Here is a 24803-nt window from a genome sequence, read left to right as displayed (position 1 = left end):
TCCCTTTTTATGTTCTGAAAGTCAAATTAAATGAGTGCATGCTTTAATTTTGACCTAGTCTATTTACATGTGTACTTCAAGTTATTAACAAGTGTGATGTGACATATGCTCTTCAGGACTGTTTTGTGTGAAGAAACTAGGTATTTTTTCTTCTTTGTTTACTTAAATTTCTAATTTGTCATAAACCAATATTTCTATGGAATATATTAAGTTTAAATTACCTGAAAAATTTAGAAAAACATGTACAAGCCTTCAATTTTTACTATTAGATGAAGCAAACCTGAAAATTTTCTGAAATATTTATTTTTAATTTCAGTACTTTGTCAGCTCTGACCAGTAACAAGCTTTGTAGATTGTACCTAGAGTAGCAGGGAGCTTGGAAAGGGCTAGAGGTGGCATGACAAGACAGGCTTGATGAGGGTGTTGGATTAAGTTGGACATTTCCCCCAAAATAGCAAAGTACACTGGACCCTCTGTGTCTTTGGGATGTGCACCTGAGGGTTCAGCGAAGTGGATTGAAAAATTTGGGAAAAAATTGCATCTGCATTGAATATGTACATTCTTTCTTGTCATTATTCCCTAAGCAATACAGTGACCCTGTTTACACTGTACCATTTTATATATATATATATATATATATATATATATATAGGATTTGAGCATCCTCAGAGTTTGGTATCTGCCAAGGGTGCTGGAACCAATCCCCTGTGGATATTGAAGGACGACTATGTAGCAAAATGAGCCTGGCACTTCTGTCAGTAGCTCACACACTTGGGTTAGGAGCCTTCCAGTTGTGGAATTGGTCTTGGTTTCCCTGAGGTAAGTATATGAGTCTCTTTGAGAGGTCTGTGTGTGACACTCCTCTCAGAGCTCACTTAAGGCACCTCAAAGCAATCTGCTATCACTTTAAAAAGTGGGAAAGGCTGAATTTTAATTCACCAACTCAAGTACTCCTGAATCTCATGCAAAAGTCTGCTTAATGGACAAGAGGGCAGAGAAGTTGGAAGATTTTGGCTTAAGGTGCCATAAAAATATTGCATCTGAAATAGTGAAAAGAACATCCTTTAGATTCACACAGTAAATCTTGAACAAGTAGAGAATAACATCTTATATTATAAATTTGATATTGGACTTTATGTGAATTTTAATTTTACTACCTGAATAAAGGATCTGCAGTGTTCCTTGGCACATAGTAGATTCTCAGTGAAATGATAGTTTCTTTCCTCATTAGATAATGAGTTTACTGAGCAAAATTGTGACAATGTAGAAAACTGTGTCCTGCACAATGCCTTACACAGAGTAAGAGCTCAACAAATTGCAGAATGGAAAACAAAAATACCTGCTTTGGTTTCAGAGGAAAAGTTGAAAACTGTTGGGTTTTGTCTCCTTTGGTTGTTTTGCTGCTCCTTAGGGGGAGAATTTATACCTTAAAAGCAGAAGTAATCAAATGAAATAGGAATGTTCTCATTTTTAAAACAGATTTGTTAGAGTTCCAGAAGTCAGAAGTGATCATGTGGTATAGGAAACAATAGCATTTTGTTATCATTGATAATAACTTTTTTTTTTAACCATTAATAATAGCTTTCTTGGAGTTGATAAATTTTCGCTTTTTCTTTGGCTTATTTCAAGAGTATCTCTCTTATTTTGAATGTTTTAGTTTTATATCCAGGAGGGTCAAGACTTGACTTTGTGTTTGGTTTGTTTCTTTAGCTGAGGTCAGGAGGAGCTCAAGTCTTAGAAGGCTGCATTGCTGAAATTCACAACATCACCAGCTTAGACATCTCCGACAATGGTGAGTCAGGAGTCAGAAAAGAAGTCGAATACTATTTGAAGCAAGTTAAGCAAGGGAAAATACTCTAGCCTAATCTAAGCAGCACCTCAATAAAAATATTACTTCATTTGTTGACTCACAGAGCTTTTAAATTTAACAGTGGAGTTTATTTGTGGAATAAATCTGTGCCAAAGTCTTATTAAGTTGGTCTCCATTGGCCAAATAAGAAAATTCTCTGTAGTAAAACAATTCAATAATAATAATAATAATAACAACAACAATAATAATGATAATAATGTCAGTACTTTGGTAAAGACCTGAGCCCAACTCTTTTTTACATTCTTGGTCGTTATAAAATCATGCTTGTTCAGAAGCTTATTTAATTACCTTCATAACTGCTGATTGTAGTGACTTGTTATTAACTTGTTAAGTTTATATAGACAACTTTAACTCCAGTTAACTACCACTGATCAGTATGTTGGTATCTTCTTTCACATAGAGATGGGGAGAGATGAAACTTTCTGCCATTGTCTATTCCCCAATCCTGCTGACTTTGTTTAGCTCTGGGTTGTCTAAGAGGTTTAGGCAAATCTTTCTAGAGAATGAGTTTATCCCTGTGAACTAATAGGACTTGAAAACAGGGCAACGCGTTCCTTTGACAAGAAAAGATTAGAATCCCAGGGCTCTGAGCTCAGTACAGGAAGTTATCCAACTGTGTGTCACTTTACCTTCCTTGTGTTCAGCTGAGAAGTCATTTATGCACGTTTGATTCTCTCCTTACTCTCATTCTTTCCAGGTTTAGAATCTGACCTATCGACCTTAATAGTGTGGCTCAGTAAAAACAGATCAATACAACACCTGGCGTTAGGCAGAAATTTTAATAATATGAAATCCAAGTAAGAGTTTTGAATTTTTTTATATGACAATGATGATGAAAGTAACCAGCCTCCTGAAAGCTTTTGATTTGATTCCACTGTCCACATCTTTAAAATCTCTTTAGAAATCTGACACCTGTATTGGACAACTTAGTACAGATGATTCAAGATGAAGATTCAGTGAGTATTATTTTAAACACTTTTGACTAAAATGTATATTTGTTGTCATTTTTACTGATTATTTCTACTGGATTAATTACTGAAATGCTTTCAGTAATTTTATTTATCTGTATATTTTTCTATTACTATTATTTTTAAAAAATGGAATAAATATGCTTTAGCAGAATTGTAGAATTTGTTTAAAATTTTATTCTTCACTTTATTCAACTCATCACCAATTAAAGGAAGGTTGCAACAAATAGATTTTTTTTTTAAAGTACAAATGAACTTACCTTTTAATTAACCTTACTGTTTCCTAACTTCAACTAATATAGTACAGCAGATAATCTAGTTGAATTGTTGATCTTAGATAATACTGAGAAATATATTGCAGATTTGGGCTTCACCTGGTATCTATGCAGAATGTCCTGACTCCCATCTTAAATTGCTTCTTGATCTCTAGAAATGAATCCTCACTATATTGTTATTTCCTTAATTGCTTCTGACCAAGACTTAGTTCAGGGTAAAGAAATTTAATAATTTCAAACAAGATACTATTTTACTTCCCTTTAAAATGCATAGAGAAAAAAAAAGCAAATGTATTTTGACAATTAAGAAGTACTCTACTGAGGATTCATTTCATTTAGAGCTTTGTGTCATAGCTTATATTGTATTGATACTATGTAAGATTTGTTCCTTTCCTCTCAAAGTTCTATTTGGTCACCAAACTCAGCTTTTATAGTTCCTAAAATCCAAATCAATTTGTACTCTTACAGTGAAGAGTCAAAATTATTCATGTTTTGTTTCAGCTACTCTTATAGGTCATTGGATGATTTCTTCCATTAATCAGGTGTTGTGTGTCATATTTTGAAAAAGTATCTTTTTCCCTCTTGAATTCTTACCAGGAAATAGTAGCAAATTCTATTATAGCTTTAAGTTGACTTTTCTGAGAAAGCTATAGGACTCAGAGGGACAGAGACCAAAACTTTTTCTTGCTTGTCCTTGGCTAAACCTTCTTAACTGGTGGGCAGGAAAAAAATTCTGTTCTCTTGCCTTTTCATTATTTGGCTCTAACTTCTAATCTGTGGCTAAAAAATTAAAGTATTATTTAGTAAGTTCAACATGGGCAAACCCCATATTTTGTTTTAAAATTGGATATAAAATTAGAATGTAATTTACACATTTCAGAATTGCTTTATGTATTTAACTTTGTTCTACTGTGCTTTATTTGCTTTAGATTTCCCAGTATTGGCCCAATTTTGAGAGATCAGGGAAGCTAATGTGGAATCATATTTAATATTCATTCCAAAAATACTTGTTTTGTTGCACATATTTTAAGAAATTTTATATTTATGAAGTGTATATATTTTGTATTTTTCTTATTTAACTATCTTCAAGCTGTTTCTCTAATTTTAGAAATATCTCACTTAAAGATAATCTTAATAATTAAAACTCACATAAACTTTACAGGTGATAAACTTTGCTGTATAAATGTAAATTCTGTCAAATTGTAAGTTTGATTAGTGGGTTGCCAATAATGAATGTATAATTAATAGCTTTTTACTTTCATGTCACTGAAAAGTAGGTGGCTTTTTTCAAAAAACAATTATATTGAATCTCCCCACCACACACTTTTGTGCAAAACAATTTAAAATGATTAAGAGTTGATTCTTGTGATTTCAAAAATTTCACAGGTAACTGGTAAAATGAACTGTTTTTATTCATTCATTCACTTATGAGTTAGACATATATAGAAGTGATCTCTGCTTTTGACATTCTGACTTCAGGTTAATAGAGCTTGTTCTTTAACAGCCCATTGAATACCGTATTCACTCAGAATTGAACATTATATTCAGTTGGAAAACTTGGATGCCTGTGGGCTCCATTGTCACTTTCAGGTATAGACAGTGATTTTCAGGCTGCTGCACCCAGATTCCCGGGATGATAACAGTGAGGGGTCAAGATGGCAGAGAATCTTGTTCTGAAGTATTACATACAAACCATGTTGTGATCACAGAAGAAAAGTCTTTCTCTGGGGAGTACTGGTCTCCAGGAGACAGAATCTCAGATTTAGCATATTCAGCTGTGAAAAGAAATAGTAAGAATTCAGATAGTAATGTTATGTGGAAGTACAGTTAATCCAGATGGGATGACCTTATAAATATGCATGCAGTTCAGGCTCTTCTGTTCACATTAATGGCTCTGCCTATTATTTTTCAGTGTTAACTGGGGTGTACTAGAATTTGAATATAGTGCTGGAATCAGTGCTCACTACCTTGGAGAGTTGGCAGTTTTCCAGTATTGGGAAGAAGCTATAATATATCATGTTCTTAGTAGCTGAATAGAGATTACTGAAATGATGATGTATGTAATTATAGCTTTTGATTAAGGCAATATTCATTTGATTCTGTTTAAAACATTAAGTTGCCTAAGTCCAAAGCATTTTTAGTTGTTGTTTTTATGTTTACCTGAATAAGAAGTTAAGAAAATTGGAACCTACCGGACTCTAAACATAGCAGGCTTTTTGGCTGAGCTTTTACTTGCTTTAGTACTTACCAGTCCATTTAACTTTTTAAAATTTGCTTCTCATTAATACACTATTGCTCTTTTGCTTCAGCATACATGAATTAAGTTTAGAAAACAGAAAATAATTTGTATGATAAGGACAATAACTACAGTCACTTGATGTCTGAGTCTTGACACCATTGGCACCCTCATCCTGACTCCTATACTCCTTTGCTAGATGCTCCTTTCTCACGTGGTGCCTTGGAAATCAGTGTGGAGTGCTTGAGTAGACACAGATAGACTTTAGGCTGTGTGTGAGGGTTGTTGCAAAGACTACCCATCTTGAGAGCCCACCTCACAGGACACCATGGGATTTGGTCATAGTAACCATAGAATTTATTTCTACCATTTACCTCCCTGTAGTGCCAGAGCTACTTATAAAATAAGGGCAGTGTAGACCATGCCACACAACCTGGAAGATGTCCAAGTCCCCACGTCTGAATTCTGCTTTTAGTGCCATATTGGTTCAAGGCTCAGAATTCACCTACTCCCTTAAGTTGTGGCTTATGTCAAACATTGCAAACTCAAATGCCCACAGGAGTAAAAAGGCCACAGAACAAGTGAGCTGGGTATGAGTTCAAAGCCCTATTGATTGTTTTTTGTTGGATACTCCATAGGTCAAATAAAACCTACCCCCCAGCCTAAGTAGCATTCAGTCTTTGGCTTAAACGGACAGTGCGTGTACAGGTTTGCAGTCACCATATGGTTTATGATAAATTAAATTTGACTTTTTTCCTTAATTATATTTGTATCTTCTGTATGACACTTAAAAGATAAAGTTAAGGAGTGTTGATCAAAAAGTTCCAGAATAGGCGAATTGGGGCTTTAATTGAATCACTTAAACTTTCTTAGTTGGGGAATAGGGCTAAAGATAGCACCTAAGTACTGAGTAACTGAGAGGAGCTACTGAATTAATACACATAAAATGCTTAAGCAGTAGTTAAAAACAGTAATGTTCAGTAAATGTTGTTTTACTGAACACTATTAATCTTGGCTGGTTTTGTTTTGCATTTGTCCTTTATTAGTATTTTAATATTTCATTTCATCTTGTATAGAACTAAAATGGGTAAAAAAGGAACAATGCAACCATATTGAACTTGAGAAATTTTTGTGTTGTGTTTTTACTTATTTCATCCTATCCTTGACTTAGAGCTGGTCCATGGCCTCCCTTAGAAGAGGCAGGTATTCAGCAGCAAAATATACATTCTTCAAGTTTCCTTCCAAAGATCTATTTTATGCCAGAACCTTCAGGTTCCAGATACCAATGTTTTTAGGGAATGGTTCCAAAATCAGACACTGCAGCAGGCACATCCTGTTATTCTCCAGAAGATGGGTCTAGAAAATGACTGCTGCTTTGATGAGCCTGTTGAGTGTGGCCTGGTGTTTGCTCCATAGCCCCTGCAATCCTTGTCCCTGGCTGACTCGAAACTCAAGGCTGAGGTCACCATCATCATCAATGCCCTGGGAAGCAACACCTCCCTGACTAAAGTCGACATCAGTGGGAACGGAATGGGAGACATGGGAGCGAAGATGCTGGCCAAGGCTCTGCAGATCAACACCAAGCTCAGGTAAGCAAGTCCTGGCCTGGGCCCCTAGCAGTGGAAACTCCTTATGGATCCACTGTGCCAGGGAGTCTAGGCTTCCCATGATGCCAGCTGGGTAAAAGAGACAACCATTTCAAGAGAGTATGGAGAGAGTGTTCTCGAATTTATAAATAGTGAGTCCTCAAGCTGTTGTACAGCTCTCCAAGAGCCGCTGTGGTTCTTCTCACAGTCTTGACAGCTGGCCAGTGTGTGGGTGATGGCACTGAGAGGCAAGGACGGTGTTGCAGGCAGCGCTAAGTGAGGACAGCCAGCAGTGTTAGGTAGCAATCTGAGGCGTTTCCCATACTGTCTGTGTCACTTAATGATGGGACGCACTCTGATAGCTACATTGGCAGGTGATTTCACCTAGATTATGACATGACTAGGTAATATAATTTGTGGTACATCATTCACCAAAATGGCCTTGTCACTGAATTGCCATCCTTGGTTGTGAGTCCAGTGTCCTTAACAATATGAAAACTTAAAATACAAGGGGTAGAGGAGGATTGACTGTTCTGCTTAGAAGTTTTTGTCTGTGATGATTTCCAAGTATGGCTTCTCTCTCCTTTTATTTATTTATTTTTCTGGTGGGACGGGAGTTTGAACTCAGGGACTCAGATTTACTAAGCAGTCTCTCTACCGCTTGAGCTATGCCCCGGTACTTTTTTCTTTAGCTATTTTCCAGATATGAACTCAAATTTTTTGCTAGGGCCACCGCAGTCCTCCCTATGCCTCGTATGTAGCTAGCGTTATAGGTACATGCTACCGTGCCAAGCTTATCAATTGAGATGGGGTTCTCCTTGACTTTTTGCTGTGGCTAGCCTGAACCTTCCAATCTCCATCTCCCAAATGGCTGGGATTATAGGAGTTCACCACTATGCCCAACCCCTTGGATTTTCTTAAGGATTAGCTGTGCCTTCACCCTGTTGCTATCCATTATTCAGAGACATTGGGGTTTGTCACCTAGTCTAAAGAGTTAATGCCCATTGCTTCTCTAGGGCTTTTTGTTGATGTTTTCCTTTCTCTGGTATAAGACAGAATCTGAATCTTCTGTCTAATCTGAAGCCAAAAACCAAGAACAACAGCAGTGTCTTTGAAAGTCACTGTGTATGTAAAGAAGTATGTTAAGATTAAGACAGGGAGGACAAAAGTCATGGGACCATTTCTTATGTCAGAGTGAACCAACAAATCCTAAAATACCTCTGAAGTATACACATTCTGAAGGTAAAGAAATACTTTTCTTCCTAAATAGGTTTTGTGTTTAACAAGTGGTGTTTAACCACTTCCTATTTATAGTAACAGAGGCTTTGCCAACAGACTGAGTGAAGTTTCCAGGATTGGTGATCACACCAGGGCAGGGAAACAATGAAAACATAAGAAAATATGACAAGATGTTTTAGGATGGAGAGTCTCAGTGCGTGGAATCGTTTATGTCATGCATGGTGCTATTTGGCATCTTTTATAAATAGCTCCCACGTCCAATGTGCATATGAGGATGTTGTTGAAAAGGTCTGAGAGGAGTCAGGTCTTAGGAGTCTTCTGCCTGGTAAAATGTTAGATTCTCCATTGGTAAGTTAATGTATATGCATTTAGGTAGAGGTTTTTTTTCACATTACTTAAGTGGTAAATATGTTGAGAAAATTAATGTTTAGTTTATAGTGTAACTTCATGATAGAGCACATGCTTAGTATGCATGAGACTCGGGTTCAGCCCCCATCCCTCCCCTCAGAAATGTTGGGGCAAATCTTCATCCTTACTTTGTTTGAAATGAAGGTGAGCGTTATTCCTGTTCACGCAATGCCTTAGTCCTGAAATGTTTTGTTTGCTTATAAGAGATTGATATTCAATGGGAGAATTCCCATTGAATGGGGGAATTCATTTTCGCCCGCCCAAAGCGCCCAATCACTTACTTACATAGTTTGGTTTTTAAACAGGACTGTAATATGGGACAAGAACAACATCACTGCACAAGGTTTTCAAGATATAGCTGTTGCTATGGAAAAGTAAGTTTTAATTAAGATTCCTTTCTGAAAAATAATAGAAAAGAATCAACAGTGTCATTAGAGCCTGTGAAGTTATACAAGTAATATTAGATTGGGGTAGATCTGGGTCCAAATTTAGTCTACTGCTAACCAACCACAGGGCTTGGAAAGAGATTGACTTTCTCTTGGCAGGAGTTTTCTCATGATCAAAATGAGGGCAGAGATGCCTGATCTGCCAAAGACATCACATTGTCATGAGGATTAAATGAGATCATAGGGAAGGGGCCACATGATGACTGCCTTGATTCTTCCCTTTTTTTGTGGTTTCACAACCTATTTTTACTCAGTCTAGCTCTTTTGTCCTTTGTGCCAAAGACACAGTAGTATGTGTGCTCTTGAGAGAAAGCTAACATCCAGAAAATAAAGGTGAAATTGATCAAGGGTCGGCCCAAGGCTAATTTGTTTCATTTTTAAACTCAGATCCTCTTGCTTACTAAACAAACCCCCTACCACTTAAGCTATCCCCCATCCCTTTTTGCTTTTAGTTATTTTTCAGATAGGGTCTCACACTTTCTTCTAGGCTGGCCTTGGATTTTGATCCTCCTACCTCTGCCTCCCAGATAGCTGGGATTACAGATGTAAACCACTGTGCCTGGCACAAAAGACTTTAAAAATCACCTCAGTAATTAAAATCTGCAATTACTGCTTGTTACCAAATGTACTGTTCTAAGAAAATAATTAGAAAACAGTATTACTTGACATGGCTGAAAATACTACCAGAAGTATGATTCTTGCTGGACTTTTCAATCTTCATATTGGATATATCAATCTAAAAAAAATCAAGATTTTCTAATGAATTATATTTATCTGGAAATAACAAAACATTCCAATAGCAACACAGGTACCACCATAAACTCTTGAGTATATGCAAAGAAGTTAAAGCAAGAGGAAGTTTTTAAAGGCAAAAAGAAAGAAGTTCACCGAACCTACTTGGATACAAAGTTTATTAGTCTTGGAGAACTGAGGCAGGAGCGGGCATCAGCTTATTAGTGGAGGTGCGTTACTAGGCAAGTGTTCTGTCCAAAGCATCTTGGATGAACTGTTGCAGTCTTTTTGAATTTTGTTTCACTTTGAGTCAAGGCCTAACCATGTAGTCCAGGCTGCCTTCTCTCATAATCCTCCTGCCTCAGCCTCCTGAGTTCTGGGATTACAGGTGTGTACCACCACTGTTGCAGTCTTAGAGACTGTTAAAGATAATGCTACAGAAATCTGTATTTATTGTAAAGCCTGGGATGTGAATAGAATGAAAAGGAATCTCTTGCAGGATCTTATTACGTCCTTGTGTCAGTACTTATCTGAAATGGGCAGGCAGGAGCTCTTCCTTTCCTCATTTCCTGGCTCTCTTAGGTCTGACAAGAACTGTTTTCTGGAGATCATCAACTCTCACACATTATAAAGGTGGAAATGGTCAAAGATGATCACTGAAAAGGAGAGGCTGTAAGATGTGGGAGGTAAATCAAGAACCACTAGGATAGAAGACCTTTCCCTGGAAAAGGGGAAGAAGTGCTCTCTGGTGTGTTTCCCTAGATTTTTATCTGTTTGTGAGGTCTCCTGGAAGCAGCTCTTAGGCCCAGCGTAGTGTTGTAGACACAGTTAGGAGACCTCCATTCTGACTCCAGCTCAGTCTTTAAGAAGCCTGTGGTCTTGATCCAGTATTTTACATCTCATTCTTTTTTTCATAAAGGAGACATTACAGTAGATGTCCTTTAAGTGCTTTCTGATCCTAAATCCTATGATTCTGTTTGAGCCAGGAGGTCAGAATTGCTGCCATCACAAAATCATAGAGGCTCAGTCCCTTGTTTCCTTAGGCTTACCTTGGACCATCATGAAAAATGGGTAAGGCATCTTTCACCATCAAGTCAGCATGGACACCTCTTATCAGAGCCACCTCTCATGATTCCTCTTGCACCACAGGACCCCTGAGTGGGAGCTTTTATGTACATACAGCTGCAGTTGCGTGGTAATATCACAGCTGCTACCCTATCTTGTCAAGGATGGCTAGCCCAGACTGGTGTTTATGAGAAGCTGGAGCATGCCCACTCTGTACCCATCATTTCCAGATGGACCATAAGGCTCGCTGGATCACAGTCTATTGTGTACACTGTGCTCTAAGATACCAACTCTTCAAAATCACATTTGGTTTAAATAAACTATGCTGGTCTGTGACATGATAAAAACTGGATGAAGGAAAGGAAAATCCTCAGGGCTATAAAAAAAGACATATTTCTTCTTAGTTCCAGTTGGCTGGCTCTTTTTGAGAGAAATAAACAACTTTGCTAAAACAAAGCAACAACAAAGATTAAAGTTATGGAAATAACAGTCTTAATGTGACTTTAAGTCATCCTACAAGTTGGACTGGATAAATAGTTTTTCCATGACTCATCTAAATTACTGTTGTTATTAAGGTAATTATTATCTTGATTATTTCTTTATTGTTAGCACCCTATTTTAGGAACTAGTTGTTATTTCACTCACCAGCAGCAGTTGTTTGACTATCCATGAGAAGCACATGCTGGGGGCTGCTAATTATTTAGAGACTGAAACAAGGCAGTGAACTATGCAGTTCTAATACATGAGCACAATGCCCCAGTTAGCATATATTTTTGGTAAAGTGGCCCAGAAGCTCCTCCTTCCTGAGCTGTAGAAATGGACAGATACATTTTGGATAGGAGTAAGAATACATTTGCAATGCTAGAGTTTGTGGTAGGGAAACAGGTGTTAGTGATCATCTAGGTACATGATGGTTTATAGCAGGGAGTTTTGAGCTTTCTCACCCAAAGTGACTCACCTCTGCCGATAGCAATGACATAATACATGTGTACTGCATGTCACAATCATTTCATTTGGTTTCTAGAGCTGGTGAATTTTGGCAATGTTGAAGGCAAACTGAAAAGACTCACAGGGGTCAGGGTGGTTAGCCAGGCAGGGCACCCTTTCCCATTGGTTCATTCTAGAAACTCTTCCTGGTTGTGGATGTATCTACTTAAAAAAAGCGCCCAGAAACTGAACAGAACGTTTTTGTGGATGCTTTTCTTCTAAGTGTGTTTTTGTTTTTATCATTTGTTTCTTTTGCCCTCTACTCATTGGGTCTGGCTGTCACATGTAATTGTTGTGATGACCCAGACACATTCAGATCCATTGGTTACTAAAATCTATACAGTAAGTTTATGCTGGGCTTAGCCTCCTCACCACTGCCCCCTCCACCCCAGGGTTTTCTCTCAGTCTCTTTTTGATCTGAACTTGAAAATTCTGTTTTTGATGAGATTCGGAACTAAAAACAAAACAACAAAACCAGGTTGCTCAACTGACACAGTGTGTCAGTTTTGTAGGACAGTATGAGTTAACAAGGTTGCCTAAAGTGCTCCATATGTGGATAATAAAGAAAGCCATTCTGCAATCCAGCAACCTTTGATGAGTCAGTAATATCAAGTTTATCTAAGTTAGTCTTGCAGCTATCTTTTTTGATTTTAAAAGACATACTGAATCGAGGTAATAGAAGTCATTTGAGAAATGAGTATATTATTTTCTCCTTTCTCTAGGAACTACACACTGAGATTTATGCCAATTCCCATGTATGATGCTTCTCAAGCCCTAAAAACGAACCCTGAGAAAACAGAAGAGGCTCTGCAAAAGGTATTGAAAAATCAGTAGCTTAATTATAATAAATTCACTTTAGAATTGTGTTAATAGTAATTCTGAACATAAGAGCAGTGCTTTGTTATTTTACAAAGCCTTTTTAAAAGCATGTATTCTTAAAATCATGACTGTCATAATGCATGTGGGGGAGGAAGACAATAATGAAGACTAAAACTTGTCATGAGATTTAGTGGAAAAAAATAACATTCTTTCAATATCACCATGTCAGAGCCTGAGCAAAGACACCTTCCCGGTCACCCTTTGGAGAATGTGAGGAACCCAATGGCAGTTGGCACACTGCCCTTCTCATTAGCATCAATTTCTAGAAGCTTGCTTCTCTTCCTTATCAAGAAATTTAGAATATTATTGAGCTCTCACTTCACCATATATATAGTATGTGTATACTTCACTATCTATAAGTGCATCACAAATTACAAACATTTCTACTTCTTTCCTGCAGACTTGGAGGATGAAGGATACCGCTCCTTCCAAAGCCCAGCCATCCACTTGTGCCCTTGACACCATTGTTTCTGCCCTGTGCTGGACTCTTGCTCCTTGAGTCATTCCCTTGGTCTCCCATGTCTTCATCCTTTTCTTTTTATGGCTACCTTTCTTTCCATTTTAGACATACTCAGGATTTCCCATCCAGAGACATCTATTCCACCTTTGCTATGGTATTGTTATGGGAACCTTTGAAATCCTTTTTTGTTCTCTCCCTTGGTAGTACCATCCCCATCCAGTGTCTCAGGCTTGACTTTTTCATATCTCCTTTAGCCAGTCAGTTACTAAGTTGACCATTTCTGTAGCCTAGGGTCTCTTTGTTAGCTCTCCTTCCCCCATTCCATATACAGATACCATTCTTCAAACCTATCATCTCTCATCACAATCATTGCCACATTTAGCTCCTCCAATATATTTTCCAGGTTGCAATAATGAAAAATTAGCCATCACGTTTCATGGTAAATCTGAGAAGACTAAAGCCTTCACTCCATCTCTCCCTGGTGGCTTTATTTATCCTTAAGACAGCACGAATTCTGTCTGGGATCTGCCTTCTATCTAACTGTCACTCCATCTTCTACCAACTCTTAGTTTTCATCTCATTCCACCTTAGAGAACTCAGAGATGCAAATCCTTGAACCACAGAAACTGCAGTAGGATTTAGCAAATCTGTACCTGCTTTCCTGGTGACTGCAAAGTTCAAGAATTGCTGCTCTGCTATAACCAATAATCATTATTTCCACACTAGCATGGATGTCTGTTGTCAGCCAGAGAATTGTCAGAGCATCTTTGCTCTCCCAGCAGGACTGTCTTCTCAGGATTCCTTGTATTTCTCTATGTCATTGGCCTTGGGACATTGTTTTAAGTTATCTGCCTCCATATTTTTTCTCCTCACAGACTGTGAATTCCTCAAAGGCAGAACCTATCCATTTTTCATATTTTTAAAAAATTCCTGGCTGCTAGTATAGTGCCTGGCATTCATGCTTGTATACTTCCTAGGCATTTGTTAAATTAGAAGGAGTAAGATAGGGCTTGGTGAACTCTGGTATGACAAAAGAAATCATCTAGGATTTGGATTCAAAAGATCAGAGTTCAAAACAAACCCTTCCCAGCTTTGTAATAAATGACTTGATTGTTCTGGGCTTCAGTTTTTTCATCTATATAAATAGGAAAATCAAAGTTATACAACAATTACTTTCAGCAGATGTTTACCATAGGTTGACATATGGGTGCCTGGAACTGTTTTAAGTACTTGTCATAAATGAACATGCACCCTTTAAAATAGCAAATGAGATAGGTTCTCTTATATCCCCATTTTACAGATAAGGAAGTTGAAAGGTAGGGAGAGTAAGTAATTTGCCTATAGTCAACATGAGGATCAAAGTTGTATATGTAAAAAAGCAACATATAAACATAAGATATCTTTGAACTTTCTGAAGGAATGTTAGCCAGCTTAGAACAAAAGACATATTCTAAAGAAATCTGGTGTCTGGCTTCAGATTTGTATCTAAAGAACTTAGCAGTCATCACTCCCACACTCACAACCAGAAAAAAAAACCTGAAGAAAAATCAGAAAAACAACTTTTTTTTTTTTTCCAACAACTCTTCTTAGATAAACTATCACTCTGAAAACTGGAGAGATGCCAAATACAAAGTTTCACAATGACTCACAGCTGAGGCTACTTTATCAGGAGCCAAAGCCAGTCAGTAACTCATAAAACTAATTACCACGATTGATAGGTTGCTGGAGGTTTAATGTAGACTGGAGTAAGAAGTAAAAATTTCTTTTTTTCTAGGGCCTTTCTTCGAGAGGCCCTAACCCCATCCCTTCCAGAAGTCCCTCATGGCTATAATAGTAAACACTGTAGAAAATTGCCCTCTTATTTCTGCCAGTGGGGCAGGGACAAGTAACCACTTTGCACTTCATCCAGAGCATTCTTTTCTTCAGAGCAGAGGCCTACTTTTATGTAAAAGTTCTTCACTTAGCTTTATCTGACCTGGGGGAAGGACAGTTAGACAACCCAAACTCCCAGCCTTCCTGTCTAAGAGTGAGAGGCAAGAGGCTGAATGAAAATGAGTAAGAAACACTTTTGAAGGTCACAGCCCAGAAACTCAGAGACCAACCAGAAGGACCCAAAGCTGGGTAGCCTTGTACACCTGTCATATTTCAGAATCTTTCTAGCAAAACATTTTACACTGATGGTAGTGTCACCTTGGAAAGATATGACTTCTTGGATAGCAGCAAGAAAAAGTTAATGTTCTATAATGTCAAGGCATTAATGTGTCATTTTAATGATGTTTCATTTGGGGGATCTTTTCATTTTATAATTTCCTCATTTATGTTTAGTACAGAGGTACATTTTGCTCCTTTTTATAGTTTCCAGGGATGATAGTAATTACAGTTTGTATTTTAATTGTTCATAATTGCTATTAAGCAGTAGTCATTTTACCATATGGAAAATGAAAATGTAATAATACTGAGAGCTTCACAGTTATTAGAAGTTCTTAACCAGAGAGCTGCAGTGACAAATTAAAAGCCAAGTGGTTAAGCAGTATTATTAAGAGCAAATGAAAACAATATGTATTAAAAAAAAGCAGATGGCACAATTAACTCACCTCAAATCATTCTTTAAAAAGACCTCTTTATTGGTATCTATCATTCTAAATAGCTAACCCTGTATTTTTTGTTCAATAAATAGCTATTCTATGTATTGTTCTACCTACCTGCTTTCTTTCAGTCTAGTTATTTCAGAGACTCTCTTCATAGGAGAGTGTGTATGAACATACAGGTTGTCATACAACTTAAAGATTTCTCATTTTTGTGGGAATCCATTTTCTTATTTGCTTTCTTATTTGCTTTTAATTTTTTCTTAATTTCCCAAATTTCTCATATTTTCTTAAAATTCCATATTTTGACAAAATATGAAAACCTGGTAGATTATTGAATTTAGTATATATCTTTATGTTTTAACAACCTTTTCTACAATTCTTATGGCCTGCTTCTTCTCTCTCTCCTCCTCCTCCCTCTCTCTCTCTCTCTCTCTCCATTTTTCACCTCTCCCTCCCTCTTGCTCATGTTCTCCTCCCATCCCAAATAAAGAATTTTTTAAGTGCTGTTAGATTTTGGAACTGGAATAACGCTGAGGTTCAGGAGTACATCCACATTCCTTGGGAATATTTATTTAACATCTAAACTGTTTGGTAGTTCAAAATTCAGAGAAAGATTGAGACCTTGTGCTGATAAGTGATGAAAGTCACTAGATGGAATTTGTAATCCTGTAGGCAGTCAAACACTTGCTTATTTTCAACAGCTACTGTGTCACACAGAAATTAGTATAATTGCCAGAAAGTTAGTTTTCTTAGTAAAAACACCAGTAATAAATTCAAGGTTTCCCTAATCTGTTTTGTGGGATCAAGGTGTTAGCAGAATGTACCGCTCTTGTTTTGGTTTTATGCTTGGGAACTGACTGTTTCACTGATAACTTTATTCTCTGTGGAGTGGAAATATGTTCTTGAGAGATATATGTGCTTAATTTCCAGATAGAAAACTATCTGCTACGGAACCATGAGACTAGAAAATACCTTCAAGAGCAGGCCTACCGCCTCCAGCAAGGTATCATCACCAGCACCACCCAGCAGGTAAGAGAGACCTGCTCCTTCTTGCTACTCACTCTTCTGAGCTGTTTTAGAGCAAAGGACTTCTGTCATTCAAATCATACCTGATAGGACAATAAAAACTGGTTTCAGAAAATGGCAGCACGTAGAGTTTGAAGGAAGACATAAAGGGAAAAGACATGTAGGACAATTCTAATGTCAAACGTGCACTTGTAACTGTTGATTTTATGCCTTTAAGATTGCCAGTTATGTGTAGTTTTGATTTATTTTAGAATATTAGGGACTCTTGCTTATAGATAATAAAATCAGATTTGCTACTTTGGAGACATTTTGTTTTTTTCTTCTTGCTCCTTTGCGGTTCTGGGACACAAATCCCCAGATTCTTGTGAATACTTAAGAGTGTGTTGAATGCTCATTAGCATTGAAGTATAGAAGGGAAACTGAGGTGCTTTTCTCTTTTATTTCAACTCCTCTTCTCTCTACCAGTAGAAGCAAGGAAGCAGAATTTTAATAATTATTAAAAGTGTGGAATATAAGGAAGAGAAAGATAAATGAAAGAGCAAGATAAATGAGAAAACTGAACTCCCATGATTCATAGGACCTTTAAAAACTTGCAGTTAGCTAAGTTCATTGGGATTTGAGAAAGTATTTTTATATATAAATAAAATAAGAATAGGCTGCTATTAAAAGAGTGATCAGAAAATTAGAAATAATGCTTAACAATTAAATATGACTGTAATACAGAACTAAACATGTGGGATTCAAACTAAGCTGTCCTTCTGGAAGAAAAGTGGAGAAAATCTTTTTAGCACGTAGTAAAAAGATCAAAAAGGTGCGAGAAAAGTAAGTCAGATTGTCAAATAGAGTAAAATGACTAATACCCTTCTGATAAAGGCTTTAACATTAAGGAAACAAGAGCTGTTAGAGGGTAGAATATTACAGAATATCATTTTCTATGAGTTTTGGAGTTGATATAGTGGGTCAGAATGAATTGACGTAAGAGTCATACCTACATATTCTTTTGAAAGTTCTCAGGACTACTTAGGATTAAAAAAAAATTTTTTTTAAGAGTTCCAGAAAGATAAAACAGATTCATTCTCTCTCTAAATCTCCCTCTTTCCCCCAGGACTTTACAAATGCTAGGCAAGTGGTATACCTCTGAGCTACTTCTGCAGCTCTGGGTTATCGTACAAAAATACTAGAACCAATTTTCAATATCTATCTCAATTACTCGAAGGGGAGCAAGGTAGTGTTATCTAAATTTTACAGGAGATTTATGCTGAATCAATACTTTTATACTTAGCCATTATACCACTTAAATATGAGGGCAGAATGAAAATATTTTTAAACATGGACTGAGAATTTTTACTCAAATGTACTCCATATGAAAAAAACTATTTGAAGAAGTTTGCCAGCATAACAGAAAATTAGGAAGGTATACAATATGAGACACAAATAAGAAAGTGTAATAGAGATGGAGTCATAGACGTTAGAGCAGCTGAATGATAGTTTTTAAAAATTATTACTTTGGGAAATCTACTTTGAGCTGTTAGCTGTAAGAGTCATAGTATCATATTCCTTTCTTATGGAGCCCATAATTATAATTTTGGAACTGAGTTTTAGAGGCTTTAAAATTTTAATATCAACCTAGAATGAGGAAAGAAGACAGTTATTTTTACACTAAAGAATGTAAATGTTGTACATCTTGATACTGTAAAAGTAATGAAAATAAAGTTAGGGGCTGAAAAAGAAGACAGTTGAATGGTGGGAGAATTGTGCTAAATTGTTAGTGTTGATTTCGTGGAATCAACTACTGTCTTTAAATCAGAAGTATAAAGAGAAGTCTACTATTAAAACTTAAGATGGAAGCACCAGAAGAATCAAAGTGTTTATCTCTGCAGATGAAAGGAACTAACTGACAGGAACATTTTTTTATAATTTGTTTGCTTTTCTAACTAGGAGTCATTAATAGTCAAGGGTAATTCATTGTGAAAATTCCATAGATGTGTACAGGTACTTGTACAAGTTCATACCCTGTATTATATTCCCTTAACCTCCCTCTCTCCTCCTCCACTGTTACTTTGCATCACTTTTAATACATTACACTGTTCTTTTTATCTTGTGTAGATTTTATTTTTCTTGAGAGAATAAAAGGTGTCCATAATAAAAATATGCTTAATATTCTAGTTAGATAAAATTGTATGGATGACTACATAGATTGGCAGAGATTTACGAAAGACTGTTCATTCAAATGTTAAAGGTTATCTGCTTGGTATAATGGTGTACTTCTATAATCCCAGCTTTGTGGGAGGCAGAAATGGAATGATCAAGTTCCAGGTAAATCTGGACAAAAAAGTTAGTGAGACCCAGCCATGTGCCCTTGGCTTATGCCTGTAATCCTAGCTATTCAGGAGGCAGAGATCAGGAGGATCGAGGTTCAAAGCCAGCCCCAGGCAAATAGTTCATGAGACCCTATCTTGAAAATATCCAATACAGAACAGGGCTAGCAGAGTGGCTCCAGTTGTAGAACACCTGCCTAGCAAGTGCGAGACCCTGAGTTCAAACTTCAGTACCACCACACACAAAATAAAAGTTAGTGAGACTCTCACTATAATCCTATGCAGAGGTGGAGGGAGGAAGATTGTGGTCAGAGGCTGGCTCTGGGCAAAAGCACAAGACCCTATCTGAAAAATGAAAACAAAAAGGACTGGGCATGGCTCAAGTGGTGGAGCACTTGCCTAGCAAGTGCAACATCATGAGTTCAAACTCCAGTACCACACAATACTGTAATTAGGCGGGCTTTATTCTCCTAGACTTCTGAGTATTTGCAAAGGTTTTACTGTCAACGTGTATTATTTAAGTGAGGGGAAAATGAGCAATTATCTGTTGAGAAAGAACAGTTATGAACATTTGTGAAGTAACAGAACTTTTGAGAAAGAAAACATTATTTTGACTTTACTAGTCCCTTAAAAATTGATTGTTTTTCCCTGTGAGAGACTAATATTAGCCTTGCACTTGTGGTTTACTGTTATTTCCTGGTTTTAGTGCTTCACATTAAAAGCAATGACAGTGCTAAAATCTTACACTTGATCATTTTCCTCCTGTTGCTTTAGGAGCTAGCAAAATGCAGGCTTCTTTCTTAATCTATTATCTTTGTCGCTTTTTTCCTCATTCAGAGGGGATTTTCCCCCTCCAAAAAATATTATCGTAGCAATCTTTAATGTTTATTCTGAAAAGAAAGTTTCCTCTTCTCAATCCAAGTGAAATTGCACACAGGAGAGGTTCTGTGGATGTTTAATTCGGCATAGGTGGCTTTGTTCTGCATTTATGTGTTATTATATGTCATAGGTGTATTGCTGCTTTCTGTTTTGGGGATTTCTTTAAATTTCTTGATTAGTTATTTTTAGACTTTAATCATTTCAGTGACTTCAGGGAATTTTACCTTAAAGTTTTTAGAAATTTGAATACAGAAAGAATAGACCCTTGTGTCTGGTGCCTGTACCAACCCCATAGCCAGTCATCATCCTCAGGTGGTACCAAAGGAGTTAGTGTGTTTGAATGAAACACTGACGTCCCATACCTGTCTGTATTTGTTTTTGTCTATTGACTTTGGTTAGGAAAGATTTCTGTAAGACTCAACATTCTCCTTCTGCTTTTGATCCTGTCTTTCCTAACTTAGAAATCGTAATCAGGAGTCAGTAAACTTTTAGTGTAAAAAGCATATAGTAAATATTTTAATCTTCATAGCCTAGAGTGACTCCTGTTGCAGCTACCCACCTCTGGCTGCTGTGGGTTGGAAGGAGCCATGCACAGTATGTAAACAGTGAGCTTGTCCATCCGTTAAAATTTTAGTTACAAAAACCAGTCCAGAATTATCTGTCATTGGCCAAGTTCTGCTTTTTAGTCTTCTAACCTTTGAAAGAAAAAACAAACAAAGAACTATTTACTGAACATATTTTCCTCATGAGCAGATTTTTATACTTGAGGCCATGTCTTTACTGCCCACTCATCTTGTAACCTTTTAACCTTTTGAAACATGACCCTAGCCACTATCTACTGAGGCTGCCTTGACGGCCTCCTTGTCACCAAGTCCAGAGGCCTTTTCTCTTTCATCTTTTGATGAGAAGAGGCAGTACAGTATAGTTAGGAACTTGTACCTAGGTTTAAATCCAGACTGTGTTGTTCCCTACCTCTGTGAACTTTTGTTCTGTAAGCCCCAGTTTCTCATCTGTAAAATGGGAATGATGATAGGACCTACCTCAGAAGGTACTGGGAGGATTATATGTGAAAATGCTTGCAAAATTTTTGACTCCTCATCAGTAAATGTTGTTTGTTGCTGTTGGTTTATACTTTTGCAATTACTGTCACTCTTGAACACCTTGTGTTTTTTAATACTGTTTCTTCCATTCTTGTGTAGTATCTGGTTTTTCCTATACAGATCTTTTTCTTTCATCCCACAATATTTTTTCTAACACTTTGTACTTGGTGCTCTGCTCTTTGACTATGTAATCTACTGCTGCTGTTTTAATTCTGCCTGTGGATGACTCCTGGATCTAACCCTTCTATTCCCTTTTCCTTCAGGAGTCCTTCCTTTCTAGCTTCTTTTTCAGCATCTCCACCCATATGGCCACCTAAGATTTTGGGCTTGTTAAGACAAAACTCATCTTATTGAACTGATTTGCCATTTCTTTCAGTAATATCAACGCTGAACCCTGGGAGTCATCTTGGTCTCTTCATTTGCTGTCCTCACCTATAGCCAGTATGCCCTGCCCTTTATCCTTGAAATATCTTTTATAGCTATTCTCTTCTTTCAATTTCTACTGTCAGCTCTCTTGCTCAGGTGTTTTTCTTTCTTTCTTTTTTCTAACTCTCTCTTCTTTTACTGAACTACAGAAAATCCTTTTTCTGTCCCCCTTCGGTGTCTCCTGTTTTCCACAACCCATACCCTTTGTATCATCAGTCAGGGAAGATCAGTCATCTTGCGTATTATGAGGTAAAGGATTTCTAACACTCGGCATTGTGGGAGGAGCTGGAACATGGGGCTCTGTGCCTTGTACATTGCATTCAGACTCATTTGCCTGTGCTGGAGTCCTGCACCATCTTGTCTTTATGCAGCGTTCCCACCTGATCTCCCACTCTAAGGTGCCTCTGTTCCTAACCAGGAAATTATAGAAGTCGTGAGTGTCTGGATGTGTCAGTACTTGGGTTCAGTCTATTGCTTAAAATTTGCTTCTCTTAGCTGGAATGGTGCTTCATGTCTGTAATCCCAGTACTAGTAGTCTGAGGCGGGAGTATCACTAAAACCCAGAAGTGAAGAGGCCAGTCTGGGCAACATAGCACAAGCCTGTCTTAAAAAAATAAAACAAACAAAATTCCTTCTCTTAATCTGTAGAAATCTTTTAAGATAGCTAAAAACCTGTCTTTAGCTTGAACTAGGTGTGATCTAGGCTGAAATATCTTAAAACTTCATATAATGCATTTATCATTAAGGAAACTTAAAAGGATTATTATATGGTAGATCCTATTGTAGGAAATAGCGACTCAGCAGTGAGAAAAGACATGTTCATGTCCTTGTGGATATTACATTATGTGGCCCTTTCTAGCCTGTGTTACATCTTGTGAAGGTTTCTTTCTACTTCTATGCATTTAAATTGCTTGATGGCAAGCGGTATATTTTACTTAGGATTTTATCTTTTTAATGCCAGTTTTCAGTATGTTTCCGTTGAATTGAATAATGAAATAGACATACAGGAAGATAAATTTTTGTCCATGAATAAGCTCTTTTCTGGAACTAAGAATAATTGTAGCAAGTTATAAGTGACCAAAGATGACAATGATTGCTACTAGTTTTAAGTAGTACACTTGGGTTCAATAGCCCAGTATGTTTGGAAAAAAAAGAAAAAACAAAAAACAAACTAGTCACCAACAAGTACAGTATGAATTTGCTATGTGATGTGGTTAAAGAAGTCAACCCCATTTGTACCACATTAATGGAAGTATACTTTTTACAGTAAGGAAGGTGATAGTTTCGGTCTGTGCACAGTCCACTTCTCCTATGTTACACTGTGTTATTGAAGAGTCATACTTCACGGGTACTAATGGAAGAGAAAACTCAGAAAAGAGGTGTCCTGATTAGGGTGTGTTTGTCAGGTGTGTGTATGTCAGGAACCATTGAACTAAATCATTGTAGGAACAGTGAATGCTAGTGTAGGAACTGGGAATTTTAAGCCTGAGGGAAAGATTACAGAATAAAAGATAGCTATGGTCAAATATGTGTAAGTCTGTCTCATGGAAGACAGTGTGTTCTCAAGGTGTTCTCAAGGGGGAGATGTAGGATCTTTAAGAAGGTCATAGAAAGACAGATTAGGACTCAAAATAAAGAAGATCTTATCCAGGAATGACAAAGTATGCATTTCCTTGACTGCTGTGGCAGTCAGTAACTTTTCTGATTGCTTTAAAAATATTGAACACCAGGGAATTCGGATAAAGTAGGGAGGTTAAACTAAAAAACCCTAATGCTTTCATCTACCGTGAGGTTTTCTGATGGGATAACCCAAGAAGTTGTAGTTTGTCATCTTGCAGTCTCTGTTATTTTGCACAATTATATACTTTAGAGATGTGATTTATAAGCATAGCTGAATTTCTTGAGTTTTTTCTCTTCAAGACTTTCACTTTGCACTCTGTATAACCATTCTATATTATCTTAGATAGTTTACCTTTTCCACACCTTGGGCTGTGGCATTTGGATGTGCTTCATTTGGTTAAGCTAAGTTTAATTGAGTGCATGCTGAAAGCAATCTTTGGGACATGAGATTTTCTCTCTGACTTGAAGAACTAGAGTTTTATGTTACTCTCGGACATGATTTAAAAATATTCCACTTAAAGACCATTTCTGATGAGCTCATTTAAGCCCTCTCTCCTTGGTGAATGCTTAATGGTGTACACTTTAGGAGTCTCTTCAGTCTTTCATGATTATTAAAGATGATCAGCTTTATAGTGCCATATCCACACACCTCTCAGATTGGCCTTCTGTGGCCCCAGATGTGCATCCATTTCTTTCTTAGTATGTGATTTGTTTGTCTCTTGAAATTAGGAATACATTTTTAGTAAGATTTGAATTATTGATGAGCATTTTTGCTTCAGGAAATACAGATCAATATGGTAGAAGAGTTAGGGCTTACATCAATTAAGATTTTAAAAGACCTCTAGTTTGCTCTCTGTAGGGCATTGTGTAAATGCAGAATGTTAACATGTGATTCCTGCCTACAAGCATAAATTTTAGTTGGAGACAGAATGAGAATGGTTTTCATACAACTTCTTTTTCCTATGGGGAACTCCAGATATTTCACTTCTGTTATCTCAATATATTTACAACAAAAGGAGCTGTTCTTAAATATGCACCAACATTGGTATTACTTTGAGTAGTGCTGTGTTTCCTGGGATTGTCTTTTTAATACACCAGAAAAGATGAGTTAGACAGTGTGAGCCTGATTTTAAAGAGAGATGGTAGCATTGAGACAAGTGGACCTGCCTGTATTATCAGTCCTTAAGTCTTTTGAGTGCTGTGGTAAGGTTTCTATTACTTTGAAATTGATGAAATAAGAGGGCAGACTTTGGCTTCCTGTAGTTGTTATATCAAAAAATTCAAAAAAAATAGAGAAAGGTGAATTTAATTAAAAGAGAGCAATTAGACTGTCTACCACTGAATGAATTATCAGATGGGACAGGACTCTTAACATGTAAGATCCCTGAAGAATTAATAGCTTGTCAGGAACATGTAGTAGACAACTAGTAGCTCTGACCAAAATACTGGAGAACAGTTTTAATCCACACTGTGATTACCTTTTTCTTCAAACTTCTTTGCCTTCTGCCTTAGTCCATTTTCTGTTGCTATACCAGTATAACAGACTGGGTAACTTACAAAGAATAGAAGTTCACTTTGGCTCACAGTTGTGGAGGCTGGGAAGTCTAGGAGCATGACACCAGGTTCATGTTGCTTCAACTCATGTCAGAAGGTAGAAGGGGAAGTGAGCACATGTGGAAGAGAGAAAACACTAGA

The 24803-nt window shown here is 37.1% G+C and overlaps 1 protein-coding gene across 6 annotated transcripts in view; it reads left to right on the top strand.

The window, feature by feature from the left end:
- Carmil1 (capping protein regulator and myosin 1 linker 1) overlaps positions 1-24803 on the top strand; it is a 325017-nt gene that overhangs the window by 200970 nt on the left and 99244 nt on the right. For all 6 annotated transcript variants that reach the window (XM_074082734.1, XM_074082733.1, XM_074082735.1 and 3 more), the window contains exons 18-24: positions 1711-1792; positions 2568-2667; positions 2772-2826; positions 6766-6938; positions 8888-8956; positions 12535-12628; positions 16670-16768. In XM_074082734.1, coding sequence (XP_073938835.1) covers positions 1711-1792; positions 2568-2667; positions 2772-2826; positions 6766-6938; positions 8888-8956; positions 12535-12628; positions 16670-16768 — 672 coding nt within the window. The remainder of the gene's footprint in view (positions 1-1710; positions 1793-2567; positions 2668-2771; positions 2827-6765; positions 6939-8887; positions 8957-12534; positions 12629-16669; positions 16769-24803) is intronic.

The sequence above is a fragment of the Castor canadensis genome, chromosome 8 (assembly GCF_047511655.1).
Source record: "Castor canadensis chromosome 8, mCasCan1.hap1v2, whole genome shotgun sequence".
In the NCBI taxonomy this organism is placed as follows: Eukaryota; Metazoa; Chordata; class Mammalia; order Rodentia; family Castoridae; genus Castor; species Castor canadensis.
The sequence above is the reverse complement of the archived record's forward strand: the minus strand, read 5'-3'. Positions and strand labels throughout refer to the sequence as shown.